General features: G+C 34.7%; 5 protein-coding genes across 6 annotated transcripts; 3 read left to right on the top strand and 2 right to left on the bottom strand.

The window, feature by feature from the left end:
• Positions 1-3,895: 3,895 nt before the first annotated feature.
• LOC106390350 (probable plastid-lipid-associated protein 13, chloroplastic) lies at positions 3,896-5,738 on the bottom strand. The gene is made up of 7 exons (XM_013830792.3): positions 5,425-5,738; positions 5,140-5,261; positions 4,974-5,057; positions 4,793-4,889; positions 4,380-4,596; positions 4,230-4,282; positions 3,896-4,130 (listed from the first exon to the last, which is right to left on the bottom strand). Exons 1-7 carry the CDS (start codon positions 5,683-5,685, stop codon positions 4,050-4,052), a joined length of 915 nt encoding a protein of 304 aa, XP_013686246.1. The 5' UTR covers positions 5,686-5,738; the 3' UTR covers positions 3,896-4,049.
• A 1,636-nt stretch (positions 5,739-7,374) lies between these two features.
• Positions 7,375-8,224, top strand: BNAC04G52470D. Its single transcript, XM_013835491.3, has 2 exons — positions 7,375-7,836; positions 7,933-8,224. The coding sequence occupies exons 1-2, from the start codon at positions 7,510-7,512 to the stop codon at positions 8,020-8,022; spliced, it is 417 nt and encodes a 138-aa protein (XP_013690945.1). The 5' UTR covers positions 7,375-7,509; the 3' UTR covers positions 8,023-8,224.
• An 852-nt stretch (positions 8,225-9,076) lies between these two features.
• LOC106394575 lies at positions 9,077-11,721 on the top strand. The gene is made up of 6 exons (XM_013835144.3): positions 9,077-9,388; positions 9,880-9,972; positions 10,405-10,540; positions 10,928-11,258; positions 11,343-11,397; positions 11,484-11,721. The coding sequence occupies exons 1-6, from the start codon at positions 9,269-9,271 to the stop codon at positions 11,556-11,558; spliced, it is 810 nt and encodes a 269-aa protein (XP_013690598.1). The 5' UTR covers positions 9,077-9,268; the 3' UTR covers positions 11,559-11,721.
• A 507-nt stretch (positions 11,722-12,228) lies between these two features.
• LOC106390989 (nudix hydrolase 23, chloroplastic-like) lies at positions 12,229-13,772 on the top strand. Of its 2 annotated transcripts, none has more exons than XM_048753319.1 (7): positions 12,229-12,531; positions 12,621-12,752; positions 12,828-13,040; positions 13,110-13,250; positions 13,331-13,389; positions 13,472-13,538; positions 13,615-13,772. In XM_048753319.1, the coding sequence occupies exons 1-6, from the start codon at positions 12,325-12,327 to the stop codon at positions 13,530-13,532; spliced, it is 813 nt and encodes a 270-aa protein (XP_048609276.1). In that variant the 5' UTR covers positions 12,229-12,324; the 3' UTR covers positions 13,533-13,538; positions 13,615-13,772. The 2 variants fall into 2 exon arrangements, with proteins under 2 accessions (XP_048609276.1, XP_013687010.1); XM_013831556.3 differs by having other exon boundaries at positions 12,230-12,531; positions 13,622-13,772.
• Positions 13,773-14,422: 650 nt separating this feature from the next.
• Positions 14,423-16,411, bottom strand: LOC106394748. The gene is made up of 4 exons (XM_013835304.3): positions 16,009-16,411; positions 15,684-15,724; positions 15,170-15,213; positions 14,423-15,084 (listed from the first exon to the last, which is right to left on the bottom strand). The coding sequence occupies exons 1-4, from the start codon at positions 16,231-16,233 to the stop codon at positions 14,615-14,617; spliced, it is 780 nt and encodes a 259-aa protein (XP_013690758.1). The 5' UTR covers positions 16,234-16,411; the 3' UTR covers positions 14,423-14,614.
• Between the last annotated feature and the right edge of the window lie 1,706 nt (positions 16,412-18,117).

Raw genomic sequence — 18,117 nt, 5'->3', positions numbered from 1 at the left:
TTGAGAAAAATTTAAAAATATTAAAATACTATTTTAATGCATAGTTGCATCATTCACTAACATATGATGAATGTCAAAGAGGTTTGGAACTTTTATTGTCACCGTTTCTCTAGAAAATAACGATTTTGTAGTGGTTAATCCACCAATTTAGGGAGTATTATAAAGTTTTAATAAATTAATTGAAAAAAAATTAAAACAATGCACTTGTACAATGAAAGAGAGTTTAATATACATTAATACAAATGTAGAATGTTTTTGATATTTTAAAACAACACTAAAGATTATAGGCTTCATTGTGTAGAATATTTACCGAAAAATTCAATGTTTTCGTAGGGGTTAACAAATAGATTTTGAAAAAAAAATCAAAAATATGAAAATACTATTTTAATGCATAGTTGCATCCTTCACCAACATATGATAAACGTCAAAGAGGTTTGGAATTTTTCTCCTCTCCGTTTCTCTTGAAAATAGCGATTTTATAGTAGTTAGTCCACCAATTATGGGAGTATTATGAATTTTACTAAATTAAATGACAAAAAAATAAAACGATGCTCATGTACCATGAAAGAGAGTTTAATATACATTAATAAAAATGTAGAATGTTTTTAGAAATTTTAAAACAACACTAAATATCATAGGCTTCAGTATATAGAGCATTTAACATATAGATTTTGAAAAAAATTTAAAAATATGAAAATACTGTTTTAATGCATAGTTGCATCATTCACTAACATATGATAAAGGTCAAAGAGGTTTATAACTTTTGTTGTCTCCGTTTCTCCAGAAAATAGCGATTTTATAGTTTACTCCACCAATTTAGAGAGTATTATGAAGTTTTACTAAATTAATTGACAAAAATTTGAAACGATGCCCATGTTCAATGAAAGAGAGTTTAATATACATTAATACAAATGCATAATGTGTTTAGAAATTTTAAAACAGCACTAAATATCATAGGCTTCGGTATATAGAACATTTACCGAAAAACTAAATATTTTCGTAGGGGTTGTTACGCATAGATTTTGAGAAAAATCAAAAATATGAAAAATTTTAATGCATATTTGCATCCTTCACTAACATATGATGAATGTCAAAGAGGTTTGGAACTTTTGTTGTCTCAATTTTTCTAGAAAATAGCGATTTTATATTGGTTAGTCCACTAATTTAAGGAGTATTATGAAGTTTTACTAAATTAATTGACAAAAAATTATAACGATTTTCATGTACCCTGAAATAGAGTTTAAAATACATTAATTCAAATTTAGAATGTTTTAGAAATTTGAAAACAACACCAAAGATCATAGGCTTCAGTATATAGAACATTTACCGGAAAACTCTATATTTTCGTAGGAGTTAACACATATATTTTGAGAAAATTTTAAAAATATGAAAATATTGTTTTAATGCATAGTTGCAACTTTCACTGACATATGTTGAATGTCAAAGAGGTTTGGAACTTTTGTTTTCTTCGTTTCTCTATAAAATAGCGATTTTATAGTGGTTAGTCCACCAATTTATGGAGTATTATGAAATTTTACTAAATAAAATGACAAAAAATTAAAACGATGCCCATGTACAGTTAAAGAGAGTTTATTATACAGTAATACAAATTTATAGTGTGTTTAAAACAACACTAAAGATCATAGACTTTATTATATAACACATTTACCGAGAAACTCAATATTTTCGTAGGGGTTAACACATATATTTTGAGAAAAATTCAAAAATATGAAAATACTGTTTTAAGGCATAGTTGCATCCTTCACTAACATATGATGAATATCAAAGAGTTTTGGAACTTTTGTTGTCTTCGTTTCTCAATAGCAATTTTATAGTGGTTAGTCCACCAATTTAGGGAGTATTATGAAGTTTTACTAAATTAATTGACAAAAAATTAGAACGATGTTCATGTACTATGAAAGAGAGTTTAATATACAATAATACAAATGTAGAATGTGTTTATAAATTTTAAAACAACACTAAAGATCATAGGCTTCAGTATATAAAACATTTACCGAAAAACTCAATATTTTCGTAGGGGTTAGAGAAAAATTCAAAATATGAAAATATTGTTATAATGCATTGTTGCATCCTTCACTAACATATGAAGAATGTCAAAGAGGTTTGGAATTTTTGTTGTCTCCCTTTCTCTAGAAAATAGCGATTTTATAAAATATGAAAATATTATTTTAATGCATAGTTGCATCCTTCACTAACATATGATGAATGTCAAAGAGGTTTGAAACTTTTGTGGTCTCCCTTTCTCTAGAAAATAGCGATTTTATAGAGGTTAGTCCACCAATTTAGGGAATATTATGAAGTTTTACTAAATTAATTGACAAAAAATTGAAACGATGCATATATACAATGAAAGAGAGTTTAATGTATACTTGCATCTTTCACTAACATATGATGAATGTCAAAGAGGTTTGAAACTTTTCTTGTCTTGGTTTCTCTAGAAAATAGCTATTTTATAGTGGTTAGTCCACCAATTTAGAGAGTATTATGAAGTTTTACTAAATTAATTGACAAAAAATTAAAACGATGTCCATGTACAATGAAAGAGAGTTTAATATACATTAATACAAATGTAGAATGTGTTTAGAAATTTTAAAATAACACTAAAGATCATAGGCTTCAGTATATTGAACATTTACCGAAAAACTCAATATTTTCGTAGGAGTTTAACACATAGATTTTGAGAAAAATTCAAAAATATGAATACTGTTTTAATGCATAGGTGCATCCTTCACTAACATATGATGAATGTCAAAGAGGTTTGAAACTTTTGTTGTCTCTGTTTCTCTTGAAATTAGCGATTTTATAGTAGTTAGTCCATCAATTTATGAAGTATTACGAAGTTTTACTAAATTAATTGACAAAAAGCTATTATGAGCTTTTTGCTTACAAGCTAGAGTATGATGTTGATGCATAATTGGGAGTATGATTCATAGCAAACCATCTTATTAGGAATATGTATTTTGGTACCTCTTTGTAATACTCTCTATGATCTTTAGTGTTGTTTTAAAATTTCTAAACACATTCTACATTTGTATTAATGTATATTAAATCTCTTTTACGGTACATGAACATCGTTTTAATTTCTTGTCAATTAATTTAGTAAAATTTCATAATACTCTATAAATTGTTGGACTAACCACTATAAAATCGTTATTTTCTAGAGAAACGTAGACAACAAAAGTTCTAAACCTCTTTGACATTCATCATATGTTAGTGAAAGATGCAATTACGCATTAAAACAGTATTTCATATTTTTGAATTTTCTCAAAATCTATGCGTTAACCCCTACGAAAATATAAAATTTTTCGGTAAATGCTCTATATACTGAAGCCTATGATCTTTAGTATTGTTTTAAAATTTCTAAACACATTCTACATTTTTATTAATATATATTAAACTCTTTTTCAAGGGACATGAGCATCGTTTTAATTTTTTGTCAGCAAAAAGCTCTGTTCTCTAGAGAATATAGCTACTTCGTAGTACATTAACTAATCACCTCCTTACACGTTTCTTCAAGCGTGTACAGCTTCTCTGATCAACTGACTGATACTTGACGTAAGATAAAGTACATATGGGGCCATGTTTTGCTCAAGATAAAAAAAACAATATAATATGATTAAAATACAAGTATGAGCAGACAATAGTACCACAATTACAAACGTTTATACAGTACGTGTGTGTTTATGATTCATTACTGATGATGCAACCAGAACCACACATGACATGTTGATCAAGTACCCATTATATATATATATATATATATATATACAAATTAAGAAAATATTAGCATGTGCACTCTCTTGCAGAAAGGGTTTAAGAAGTTTAATCAAAACAGAGAATCTCTAAGAACTTGGCAACTTGGGAAGATTAAAAGAATTAAACAAAAGTAGATGTTTAAAATTATTCATTTTTTTATCAAAAAAAAAAAAGGTTATTCATTTTAAACGGACTCAACTTAGTTGTTGGTTCTTGTAAGAACACAGAAGGAACATAAGAACAATGGCTAGTAACATCTAACTATATCATATTCAAAGAGCTTCCACAACGTTTGATGGCGGTGTCTCCAACCTCGTTAGAACTTCAGGCACTCCTGAAGTATCTCTTACTATCTACACACAAAAAAAAGCACATAAAAACTTTGTTAGTGTAACGAAGTAGCTAGTTTAATACGATCATGAGCTTTAAACAAAAATGTAGAATGGACTTACAAGAACCTCCTCATCCAAATAAGATATCATGAAGAATCTTTCAAAGGATCCACCTGAAACAGATAAACACGCTAGATGCTTCACATCACAAGTCAAGAGAAAAAACCGGTTCACGTATATATATAAAGAACAAGTGGCTTTCTTTCTTACTCAGGGGAATCCTTAGACCACTGGATAAAGCATCCTTGATAAGATCAGGAAGCTGCTGCAACGTTGTGGTGGCTTGACCCAATACGCCTTTAAGCTGTTCAGGAACTGCTTCTTCAATGACCGTTGGGGACTCAACCATACCTTCCACATATTCTTCTCTCAGTCTCAGAGGTCCCTCCACAGTCAACTTCGATGACAGAATGATCTTGCTTTCTATCTGAAAATTTTTATAGCTACTGTGAGCAGAGCCGGATCTGGACACAGCCGCGTGAAACATTGGCCTTAGACTCCCAATTTTTTTATTAAAATTTATAAAGAAATGTTTATAGTCCCCAAAATCTCAGATCCAGGTCGATGACCGTGAGAAACTTGATTTACTTAAACAAATGTTAAAAGCATTTGAGTATGGTTACCGAGTTTAGTAGTTTGATATTTGCAGTGGCCTTTGCGTTAGCATCTTTAATCACTATCTTCATCCTTGAGAGGTTAGCCAACGTTGAAGGAAACCTCCTGAAACAACAACACAAACATATATCAAAGAAAAGTTTGAAGGAACATGGTGAATGGTGAGCTTAAGGTAAGTAAGTACTGAACTCGAATATAACCCGAGCAGCTAGTAAGCCAGGGCTTCCAGAGCCAAACCACTCGAAGTTCCATTTACCTTCGAAGCAAGGAGACCTGTAGAAAAAGAACAACCATTTCCCTAACATTGAAGCAAAGTTGGTAACAAGACAAAAAGTTAAAAAGTGGTAACACATACGTAGTTGGTCTAGGAGAAGGGTTAAGCCGCTCTAAACTCGTTATCCTCTCGTTGACATCGATCCTTTGCATGCTCGTTGTTTTCCCTGTAACCAAAGCCTCAAAGCCTCCAGCATCTTTTAACTGTATATATATTACATGGATCTTAGTCAAAACACACACACAAAGCTGTTCCTGTAATAAAAATAAAACTCAACTATGCTAAAACTTGATTCTGGAGATGTGTGATGTAATATTAAAGATCTAAACAATAATATATATTAAAGGGTGTGAGAAGTTTTGTTACGGCTAGAAGCAGAGATTCCTTAGCAGAGAGCCTCTCCATATCTCTGGCGTAAACTGAAGGAGACCCTTGAACTGTTTCCTCCACCACCATTGCTCTTAACAACGCCCTTCTCCGACACGAATCCCTTCTCCAGCCTTTCACCATAGGGACAACGACTTGACTCATCTTCGACGGTGGCGGCATTGAGTTTGAGAAGCTCAATCGAACCGCAGACGAACCGGGAATCGAACTCTGTACCAACGCCATTGAAGAGGAAGACATGAAGCTCAATAAAAACAAAGGAAAGATTGAGATTTTTATGCAGAGCTAACCTCAGGATATGAGAAGTACTGTAGTAGGTAAGGAGTTGCGTTTAAACCGTTAGCCTGATTTTCCGGTTTAACCGAGAATCGGTTCCCGGTTTAAATGCATTCCTCTGTTCTGAGTTTTTTTTTTTTGTGTGTGTTTTATATTCAATTGAAGCAGGATGAGAGGTTCGAGATGCATAAGGAGATGTACATAAGGGCAGCAATACAGTCAGATATACTTTGCTCCTGTGTTTAAAAAGGCGAGCGCCTTGTTGAAAACAATACAATGCAGAGGTCAGTTACTCCGCTTGTTTAAACCTCATAACTTTATCCACCTTGATGATACTCTGATCCTTGAAGACGAGAGTGAGAGAGTTCAGCTTGGTGTCTAATGTGTAGTTACTAGTTAGATATTGGTTTGAGCAGGAGCTAGGCCTTGCAGCATAGATAGTTCATGTGGGAGAGTTCAGCTTGGTGTCTAATGCGTAGGTAGTTAGATCAGTTATCTGACTCTGTTGTGATCTTTATTGGTTGATTTTTCTTCAGAACATGGCCTTGAAAAATCAGTCAATTTCAACACTGTATGAGAGCCCATCAAAGAGCTTGATGTCATGTTGAACCAGGTCAGTTAAATTTTTTTTGTCAAATTCTATTGAGATGAAGAAGATTCAAACTTCTTGTTTCTGTTTGTGGGACTGTGTTTAGATGGCTGCAGGAGTTTCAGTAGATATCATGCCAGGGATGAATGATCCAGCTAACTTCGCATTGCCTCAGCAGGTTCGTAATTAGCATAACTAAAACACTCAAGTTACTACACAAACCAGTGGAGAATCACCAGGAAGTTGAATAAAGTGTCTTTCTTTATTTTGTTTCAGCCTCTAAACAGATGTCTTTTCCCTGGATCAGCACCTTACAACATGTTTCAGATCATGTACAAATCCTCGCTCCTTTGATGTTGATAATATCAGGTATGGTTTTTACTATACAAAAAGAACACAAATCTCTTAACTTCAGTTCGTTGTCTGAGCTAAAACCCTCTTTTTATTGCAGATTTCTTGGGACTTCTGGTCAGAACATTGACAAGTACTCAGAGGCTGAAAGCAAACTTGATTTTGTGGAAAGGACGCTGAGGTGGAGACATCTTGCTCCTACTGCACCTAATACACTCGGTTAGATGAACCTAAAGGAATCTGGAATGTCATACTCGTAGCTTTAGCATTCGGTTATAAGTTAAATCTCACAACACTGAAGTTGTTGCTACTTGTCTACAATCTTAATCTCCAAGTTCTAACCAGATGTAGTAACGAGAGACTAAACACCCTTTTTCAAGTATTTGGATGTTATTATTTGTGCTGAACTTAACGAACGAAAGTGGCTTTTTTGCATTTTCTTATAAAGAAAACTCTTTTTAACTTTTAACTAGAATTTAGGACACGAGTTCTTATGTTTGGCATGAAAAGGACAAAAGGCCCCGACCAGATGTTGTCGTCGACGAAAGACTGTAAATAAAAAATATAATAATATTTAAAAAAATAATAATAATAAATACACAGAATTTCATGCAAATGGCTCCTCCTCCTCTCTCTCTTCTTCATCTTTATTCTCTCAACGGCTATATTCACACTTATTTATTACAAAACCGTTTCACTATTACACTAAAAAGCTTATTACATTTATATTCTCCATTATTCCCCAACGGTCCGTTTCTTCAAAGCACTTTGCTTTATAACCACAACTATACTCATCTTCTTCCCTTTAACCCTCCTCTCTCTCTTTTTCTCTTCTTCTCTCTCTCTCGATGGAGCTTGTTGTTGTTGTCGCTGAAGCTACACAAATCCAGCACGTGAACAGGAAGTCCTCCGACGAGTTGCTCCGGAAGTTCGCCGATCCTGACGACTTAGACGAGCCAACAAAGTCAACGAAGCGCCCGAGGAAATCAGCTACTAGGAACTCTCGAGAGAACGGTGTTGACGTGGAAAGCAACACTAATGCTACAGGTTTGGTGGAGAGGAAACGGCTCTTGCTTGCTCCGGCAGCTAGTAAACGGCGGTCTATGTTTCTCCGCCAGATTGCTTCTGGAAAGTCACATCTCAAGAACAAGTCTCTCGTCAGAACTATCGGCAAGGTAGAGTCAAATCTCTACACTAACATTAAAGCTCAAGTTTCTTGTTTCTTTTCTTCAAAATTTTAAAACGTTTTTTAATGCTCGTTTTGCCTTCAGACATGGCGTAAAACAATGGAAGGAGCTTCAAGAGTTTTCATCGAGAAGCATTATAACAGACACAGACGTCTAATCAACGATGTTCTTTGAAGCAGCTTCTGCAACTCTTTGTTTTGTTTTTTTCTTTAATGTGTTTGTAACTTTATAAACGTGAATCTCTAACGTTTTATTTTACATTATTCGTTTGTACTTTTTTTTATTTGGTCAATTTTTATTCGTTTGTACTTTTAAATTTCAATAATATCAATACTTTGATAGAGATGAATTACTTGAAAACAAGTTGAAGTTTTTCATACATCTAATTATCCAAATTTAATGACACTTAACATTTTTTTTTATATAATATTTATGAGAGAGATGAATTACTTGAAAATAAATTAGCTAACAATGGTTTTATTTAATAGACCATATGTATGCTATAACAACCTTTTATCAGAAGCATTTCCTGTGAACAATCGCTGATATATTTTCTTCATCCTATCAGCAATCCCTGGGAACATCGTTGTACCACCGCTCAAAACAATATGCTTGCATACAGATCCTTCCTTATGTGTCTGACGTCATGTATAATGTGACATTATTTCTTAACTTATGATTTAGATCTTGTTACATTTACTAGTTTATAATTTTTTTTGTAACTGAAACCATTATGCTACGCAGATTTTTTGCTAGTTTATAATTTTACACATATAATAGGAGAACACTGGATTTCATGATTAATGAATAAGGGAATGATAACTCACATCTAATCATCTTATTTATCACTAAAGTTATTTAAAATCTTAACTTAAACTAACAATAACTATCATGATTTGTACCAAACCAATATATAAGTATATATCTTCGATAATTAACACTAGAGTTATGTAAATTGCATACCAAGATCGAACAGTTTTAAGAGCAGTTTTAATTCTAAAAGGTCTAGAATAGTAAATCAGAATGACACATTATCATTCAGTGGTAAGAAAATGTAAAAAAGTAAAATAAATCAGTGGTCGGAAAAAACACAAAAGACACAAAACCAATCGTCTATTGAATAGACTCTATTCTAATTTCCAAGTGGTTTCACTCAATTAACGGGTGCAGTAACTTTTATTCGTGAGGCTTAACAGTAAAAAATGAAAATAAAACTTTTTTCCTCCGCTTAATGTTTTTTTTTTTTAATTTTTACCGGTGGTAAATAGTAAATACCAGCCACGAGAATATGCCCTATTGAGCGAGTCCGACCAACCGAGTCACGCCCGAGTCACATCATCGGCTTTTGGTTATCTTCTTCCTCGCCGAAAAGACGCAATCTTTTTTTTTTTTTTTTTGTCTCCAACAGAATCTAACAGAGATGAACGCCGCCATTAGAGCTGCGATTCAAAGACCACAGAGCTTAGCTTCCCACCTAAAAACCGCGCTTTTTCATTCCACCCCCGTCTTGGAACGCAAACGCCGCACTTCCTGGGAATCGGTCAGTCTCTCTCTCTCTCTCTCTCTCTCTCTCTCTCTCTCTTCCCGCAAAGTTTGATTCTTTTCGTTAACCCATCAGCTAAAGCTTCGAGCTTTGGCATTTCTTTGGATCAATTGAACATGTTCTTAGCTTTTGTTAGATGGGTTTTTCTCTAATTGTTCAGACACAATGTTGGGACTTTTAGACGTTTACTTGCCGACCATTTTAACTAGTCTTTGGGAGTTTGAACAGGTGGGAATGTGATTTTCGCTAACCCGTCAGCTAAAGTTTCGTGCTTTTGGCATTTCTCTGGATCGGTTGAACATGTACTTAGCTTCTCTTATTAGCTTGAGTTAGATAGATTGAGAATCTGGGGGTTTCTCTAATTGTTCAGACACAATGTTGGGACTTTAGAGAGTTTAACTTGTCTGAATTAACACCATTTTTACTAGTGTTTGGGAGTTTGAACATGTGGATTTATGATTTTCTGGTTTTTATTTAATCTGATGCAGAGATCATATGTTCACAAGAAGAGGAACAGAAGAATGAGGGAGAAGCAAGAGTTATTGCGTAATGTCAATGCTTTCGCAGCAAACATGTTTCCGGTATAGTCTCATCTTATCTGATCATGTAGAGAAGAAGATGACGTGGCCTTAGATCAAAATAATGGTTTCAAACATTTATCTTTATTTAATGTCTTGTTTAGTGGAAGGGTGTAGACTGGTAGTAGTGGATGTATTAGTTAGTTTGTTCTAGTTTTGTATTTAAGCATGAGTTGGGAAGAGAATGAATAAAGAGAAGAAAATCGAAGTAACTTGTGTTTTGTTTTATTAGTTTGTTTTTCACAAACTCTCTTGGCTTTGAGGAGGGGCCTTAATTGGCATCAAAGCAACTTGTGTTTAAAAGTATCAAAGGGGTGATTGGGTTCACTCCTAACAGTTTTAGTGTTTCTTATGGCTCTTTTAAGGTGCTTTTGTTTATGCCACTGTGGGATTTTTCATTGTAAACCTCCTCGAGCCTAACATTTTTGAGTCCAGAGTTGGCATGATGATGGGTATGATGATGATGATGAGCCCTCCTCGCGGAAGCAGAAGTCGTGGTACAAAAAAAAGTACGCCAAGGAAACCAAAGGCAAATGGAACGGCAAACACGGCTCCCAGAGTTGGGGTCCAAGTAAGTGAGAATGTCTTAGCCCTTCTCTTCTTCACTAGACTACAGTACTGTAGGCATGTAGCTTGTTCACTGCTTCTCTTCTTCACTAGATCTAGTTTCCATCTTTAAAGTTTAATTTGTTAGATATCGATTCTAATGGTGGAGAATGCCAAGTAAAGGCAGTCCAATGAATTGTCTATGTGTTGCTTGTTGGCTTCAACCTCGCTTTCTTTCAGTTACTCCTGACTCAGACTTGGTCTCTGCAAGGCCTTGAGCTTCTTGTATAGATATAGATATTCATTGCTCAATATAGACTCAAATCTTCGACTTGTGACATTGTACTGCATTAAGCTTTTGATACTTATTCGGTGCATACTCTTATGAAAAACACTTTGTTTCATTGTGTAGGGCACTTCGATTTTTGCGGAGTTGATGATGACGACTTTGACATTGACTATGTATTCCGAACTGCTTTTGGTGGACCTCGAGGTTTCTCCTTTTCATTCACTTTTGAAGAGGATGAACCTCCTCGATGGCATCATCGTGACCACTCCTCAAGGTTCTCTAATAAGAGTTCTTGGAAATCGAAACATCGAATATACGAAGATGAAGAAGAAGAAGATGGATACACTTCAGCAGAATCCAGCGACTCTGACTCTGAGCCAAACCAAGCTTCTCATAGACAAGCACTTGGTTTGAGTCCTTCAGGTCCATTAAACCTCAAAGACGTCAAAAACGCGTGAGTACTTTACTTCATCATATCCAACACACGAAAGCTAACCATACCATATACATTCATACTCTCATTTTTATTATATATTAGATTTCGAACTTGCGCATTAAAATGGCATCCAGATCGTCATCAAGGCTCTACCAAGGTATAACCAAACAAGATCATCCACATTTTTAAATCTCCATTCTCCTAATTTTTTGTTTCTTGAATCTGTGATTTGTATTGAAACAGGAGGCGGCTGAGGCAAAGTTCAAGCTCTGCAGTGTGGCTTATGAATCTTTATGCGAAAAGCTAGCTGTGAACTGAAGACGAAAGAGTTTAGATAGTGTGTTTGATTATATATTTTCATACCCATAATATATCCAAAGTGTTTTACTATTACAGGATCCAAGCAAATACCTTTGTTCCGTCTTTTTATTGTTGAACTTTCTGAATTTACTACTAATGATGAGTATTCATAGGCTTGGGATTTTGAACCGAACCAAAATTTTGGTAAATTTGGTTCGATTCAGTAGGTTTTCTAAAACAGTTCGGTTTTGATTCGGTTTGCTAAAAGAAATCTATCCAAGCTATTGCCAAAACCCAAATTGAATTAACTGCCTAACTAAATTTCAAATTGAATTAACCAAATTTAATTGAATCTATCCAAAATTTTAACAAATTAAACAAAAAAATAATCAAATCAAGAATATCGGTAGGATTTTCAAAAACCAAACTAATCGAATACCAAACCGAAATGAACCGAGTTTTTTTCGAATTACTTCGGCAAGACTTATGTTGAAACGAACTAAGAGAACCGAATAACACAAACTAGCCCTTGCCTCCATATGTCTTTGAACCGGTCATGTCTCATGTCATGTGTATCGATTGATATCTCTCACTCCTGCTTATTTGTCTTAACCGGTTAATTTGGTCGGAAAGTAAGTTAAATTAAACCGGTTTTCTGCACTTGTCTCAAGTCTTAACATTGTGAATTCAATCATTTGGATTCTCTCTGCTTTTTTTTCATTCAACAAATCACCAACGCCGGAATCTTAAAAAAAAAAAACTCCGGTGAAAACGCAGTCGTATAATGCTCAAAGCCGTACAGATCCTGTGTTGCTCTTCGGGGTTAACCAGATTGACCAAGACCCGCAACTCCTCCACCGTAAAGCTCTCAACTTTCTCCTCCTCCTCCTCCTCCTCTCCTCGGAAAACACTCTGTTTCAACCCGACCCGAATGTCTTCCTCCTCGCTTCCCGGGTCCGACCCAGTTCCAAAGTCTCCGACTTTCGTCTCTGTGAGTCTCTCTCTAAACCATCTCTCTGAAACATCTTTTTTCTTCTTTGTTCTCCTTCTTTTAGTTACTCTGTTTTTGTCTCTCTCAAGGGCGATGTTCGGAAGATAAAGTTCTGTCAATGGTGTGGAGGCCCCACCAAGCACGAGATACCCGACGGAGAAGAGAAGCTCCGAGCCATCTGCACACGCTGCGGCAAAATCGCTTACCAGAATCCTAAGATGGTACTAGTTTTGATTATATGAATGGTGACGTCATCATGATGTGAAGGTTCTTATTAGGTGAAGAAAGTGTTGCAGGTTGTGGGCTGTCTTGTCGAGCACGAAGGAAAGGTTTTGCTTTGCAAACGCAACATTCAACCTTCACACGGTCTGTGGACTCTTCCTGCTGGTTATCTTGAAGTTGGAGAGTCTGCTGCGGAAGGAGCGATGAGGGAGACTTGGGAAGAAGCTGGAGCTAGTGTTGAAGTTGTTTCCCCTTTTGCGCAGCTTGATATTCCTCTTATTGGTCAAGTAAGTAACACTCCCTACTTGTCTTTTTCCTTACTAGTTCTGGAGTACTTACGTGGTTTTTGGAGGCAGACGTATGTTATATTCTTGGCGAAGCTGAAGAATCTTGATTTTGCGCCTGGTCCTGAGTCATTGGAGTGTTGTCTCTTCGCACTAGACGAGATACCCTTTGATTCGTTGGCGTTTTCGTCTATTTATGTTACCTTGAATCTGGTAAGTATGTGGATACAAAACTGTTGCATTAGTCTCCAGTGTTTATGTTTGTTTTTTTCTTTTTCTTTTTCTTTTTGTAGTATTTGGAAGATCTTAGGAAGGGGGAAGTAAAGTTTCACTATGGTACTATAAATAAAAGGTAAGTGTAGAGTGATTGTTTTGAGAGATACATACTATCAACGGTTTCAGTTATGGTTTTGTATGATTTGGTTGTTTCTCAGGCCTGGAAGTAGTCCTTCAGATATTCAAGCGTTTAGTCTTGATTACCATTTACAGCCGTGAATAGAGGTTTTTGCAATCCTTTCCTCTCTAAATATATGTATGTACTCGGTGTAATAAAACTTTGTACTTAATGTGAGAGCTTCTTGCAGGAAGGAGCAGCTTCTGGATTTTTGATTCATTCTTCCATGTCTGTGTCTTTTCACTTTCAGATGTTCAAATGTTTTCTATTTTTTTTGTTTCAGTTGTTTCCCCAATTGTAAAAGGAAAACTTCAGATGTGAATGCAAAACATTTTGATCAATTTTTGTGTAACGAGTCATCATGTCGCTATTACCATAACGTGTTAGAAACCAAAAGATGGGAATGTTTGTTCAGAACACTAAGAACAAAGATAATTTCAAGTTGTGTGCAGTTGTAAATGCATCGAATCAAACAAACTGCGTTGCGAGAGCAGAATTCATATCTAGCTGAAGCTGAAGCTGAAGCTGAAGCTTCTGAAGTTCAATATGTTGTGTTGTCAAAAACGCTTTTCATATCTAATTAATAATTTTAGTGATTTCAGCTAATTAGTCTAAAGGTTTTTTTTTTTTTTATAATTTACCAAAGCTCTACCTAATTAAACTACATTATCCCCACCGTCACCATGCATCATAAACATTGACAACAATCACAATACACCAACTTAAAGTTATACCCACTTTCTAGCCGCATTATTGTATATTTTCAAAATATAAAATTACAAGACGTATAATTCTGTTAAATTAGCTCTCAATTTATTCCCACCAGAACGTCTTGTTAATAATCAAATCATACAGTAAGGAATCAAAGAAATACTCGGCTTTAATTTATTTTTCTATATCTTAGCTAATTTCTCAATAGTCAATAGTCTATTTGAACCTTTTTTTAGCAACAGTATATTTGAACTTTTTTTTTTTTTTGTAACTGACAGTCTATTTGAACTTATAGTTCTATTTATTGTCATAAATCTTTTAGAAAAAAAACCCAAAAAGAGTGCATGGAACCATCATGTCCTCGATCAATCTAGACACACAATGTGCACACACCCAAAAAATAGAGATATGTCCATTATCATCATGTACATAAAAAAATATACATAGAACTGTAAAATGCTGATCGAAAGCCTTACTTATCAGAAGCAGTAAACTGATCAGCAGGTGTACTTATCTCACTCTCAGCAGTACCACTACTTGTGCTGGTTTGTCCAAGCAAACTACTTATTGAACGAGCCTTCACCATCCCAAGCTTCACTCTCTTGCTCTTCACTTCCACCACCACTGCCTTTTTCTTATCTCGGCCGCCACGACCACCAGCACTCTTGTTCATGCTCCTTACCCTTCCTTTACCAAGATGATGCTCACAAAGAGAATACCCATAAAGAGTTTGCTGAAAACATCTCCATCCTCTACCGTTAACGCGGCTGCACCTTGATCCTTCCTCTAACGTACCGTTCTTCTTGGCTTTCTTCTTCTTCCCTTTGCTACCACCACCGCCTCCACTAGCTTCTTCCTCATCATCCTCTTCTTGTTCCTCGAAGCTTATAAAGCCTCTTCTTCTCTTCCTCAAAGTAACAACATTTTCATTCTTCTCGACAACTATTATGTATTGCATACAGATGGTTAATGATGCAACTTAAAAACATGTTTTATTTTCACCAAAACGATCAAGCCCTACGTGTACCTTGTGTTGAAGAGTCAGATTCTCCTGTGGGGTTAACGTTCTTGCTGCGAATGTTTGAAGCAAGAAGGAATAAAAAAACTTAATATAAAGAGATGAAAGCGATTTATATATGAGTGCAAGAAAAAAATGATAATAACAGAGGTCGATATGGGGACCATAAAAGCATCACATGCTAACGTGCACCGTCATGAGGTGTGCATGTTTAGAGTATTATTGAGTATAGTCATCATCGCTAACTACTACTCTTGTATTCCCAAATGTTTTAGGTGTGCGAGAAGAATGATGATAATATAAAACCAAAAGAAACTAAGATGAATTTACAAATTTGGGGGATTAATTAGATCCAACCTCGATTGCTCATCTTCAAAACATATTCACATATAACAAAAGCTTTTGGTTCTAACAAAGTTAAAAACTATGTATTATCTAATTAGTAATTACACCCACGTAATAGAGATGAGAAGGAACTGTAAGGATACATAAAGATTCATAGCTAATGATCGAATTTACTTACCTGCCGGATGCATCAGCACTACTCTTTATACCATCATCATCCTTTTAGAAAAAAAATGAAAAAAAAAAATGAAGATGAGCAGTTGAACATTATTTGTTTTTTTTTAAAAAAAACTGGCCTTAAACATTATTTGCTTCTAATAAGAAAATCTGCAAATGAAGAAACTCCAGTGTAAACTAAATCAATTATTATTTCCACACACAGACACACAAACAAAGTACGGTCTTAATATAACACAAACTGCACCCAAGTGTCGAACTGTGGATTATAAATAACATTAATTAGGAGTTTCTAATTTAATGTCAACGTATAGACAAGAACTCACCAAAGCTTTCTCCTGCTTCTTGTCAATCACATCTCTTTGCTGACCATCTGAAACCGGCGCGGGTGGTTGCGAAAGCTGAAGAAGAGAAGCAAGAACCCCGTCTCTGTCTTGGCCGCAGAAGTAACTAGCGGTGGTCGTCGGTGACCGGTTAGAGTAGAGATCTGAGAGAGGAACAGGTAACAGAGACGAAAGAGGAAGAGGCACTTGTCGTTTACGGATCCTCATCCGGAGAGGAGATACAAGAGATTCGTTACTTTATTTTTCTCTCTTCAGGTCTTTTTGTTTGCACCAAAGAAGAACTGTAGTGTAATCTTTTTTTTTTGGGTTAACACAGACTTGGAAAAATAAATAGAAGAAAAAGGATTTGTGGTGTTGTGTTTTCTTGGTAATAATGGTTCTTCTCTCTCTCCCCCACACTTTTATATTGTTGTTGCACCCAAAAAGTAAGTTAGTAGTAACTGAGAAAGGAAGAGTCCACCTTGGAATGACTGAGATTATTAGTAAACCATTTTATACATTTTATAGAACGGTTCACTCCAAAATATGAACTTTTAATTTACCCTACCATTTAGGACCAATCACATAGATTATTAAATAAAAAATAGCTACAAAAAATAAAAACGCTAATTTTAACGATGCTAACGCTTCCAGCGAAACCCTAACCCTAAATCTTAAATTCTAAATCCTATACCCTAAACTCTAAACCCAAATCCAAACCCCTAAACCCAAACCCTATACCCTAAACCCTAATCCTAGATCCTAAACTCAAATTATATACCTTAAACCCAAAAAATAGACTATAAACCTAAACCCTATACCCTAAACCCAAGTCTTACACCGTAAACCAAAACCGTAAACCTTAACTCAAACCCTATAGCATCTAAGTTTGGGGTTTGGGTTTAAGGTTTACCGTTTGAGTTTTATGTCTAGGATTTGGGTTTAGGGTATAGGTTTCGGGTTTATGATTTACGGTTTGGGTTTAGGATTTACCGTTTGGACTTATGGTTAAGGTTTTGGGTTTAAGGTATATAATTTGGGTTTAAAGTTTACGGTTTGGGTTTAGGGTATAGAGTTTAGGTTTATAGTCTAGTTTTTGGGTTTAGGGTATATAATTTGGGTTTAGGGTATATAATTTGGGTTTAGGGTCTAGGATTAGGGTTTAGGTTATACGGTTTGAGTTTAGGAGTTTCGATTTGGGTTTAGAATTTAGGGTATAGGGTTTAGAATTTAAGATTTAAGGTTTAGCTGAAAGCATTAGCGTCGTTAAAATTAGCGTTTTTATTTTTTGTAGCTATTTTTTATTTAATTTAATATTTAAAAATTAATAATCTATGTATCACTTTGATTGATCCTAAAAGGTATGGTGAATTTAAAGATTCACTTTAAGGTGAATTTAAAAGTTCTGTGAACCTAAGTTTTGTCCTATTTTATATACTTGCATTAAAGTATTTATCTATTAGAAAAATACATAACCGGTAAGAAAATGGTCAGTGGTAATAATGGTCTGATTATTACTGATTTGGTGTTATTAGCCGGGTCAACTACTAGGATTAAATTTTCCAAATTTGTAACTAGATAACATGATTATGAAATAATTTACATAAATAATCATGTAAATGTATCTCCTACGAAAAGATTGGAAAATTGGTTGTTATTGACTTAACTGTAGTTACACATGTATAATGTGATATATAAATCCAATGAATTAATATATTAAAAACTGATATGATAGTAAAATTAATTTTTATTTATATCTAAACTAATATGATATTAAATTTGATGTATGCCTTTTATTGAATGGGTAGGGAGAGAAGTTTTATCCTTAAGCTTTCATGGGTGGGTCCTTTTTTACATCTCTTTCTCCTTCGTAACGTTTTTTTTTTCCGTTTGTTATCACTTTGTTTTTGTTGTTGCTTCTCTATTTTCCCCATTCAACTCTTGCAAGTACTGGAGAGACAGTGTATTCGAGTTAACTCGGACGATACAACTAATCAATTCATAGTATATTCATGATCCAAATAGTACACATCCCATATTTAAACTAAGTATATTATGTTTGTCATGTGAAACTGTTCACATTTGTTTATCAATTGATAGAGATCGTATTAT

The sequence above is a fragment of the Brassica napus genome, chromosome C4 (genome assembly GCF_020379485.1).
Source record: "Brassica napus cultivar Da-Ae chromosome C4, Da-Ae, whole genome shotgun sequence".
Classification (NCBI taxonomy): domain Eukaryota; kingdom Viridiplantae; phylum Streptophyta; class Magnoliopsida; order Brassicales; family Brassicaceae; genus Brassica; species Brassica napus.
The sequence above is the reverse complement of the archived record's forward strand: the minus strand, read 5'-3'. Positions and strand labels throughout refer to the sequence as shown.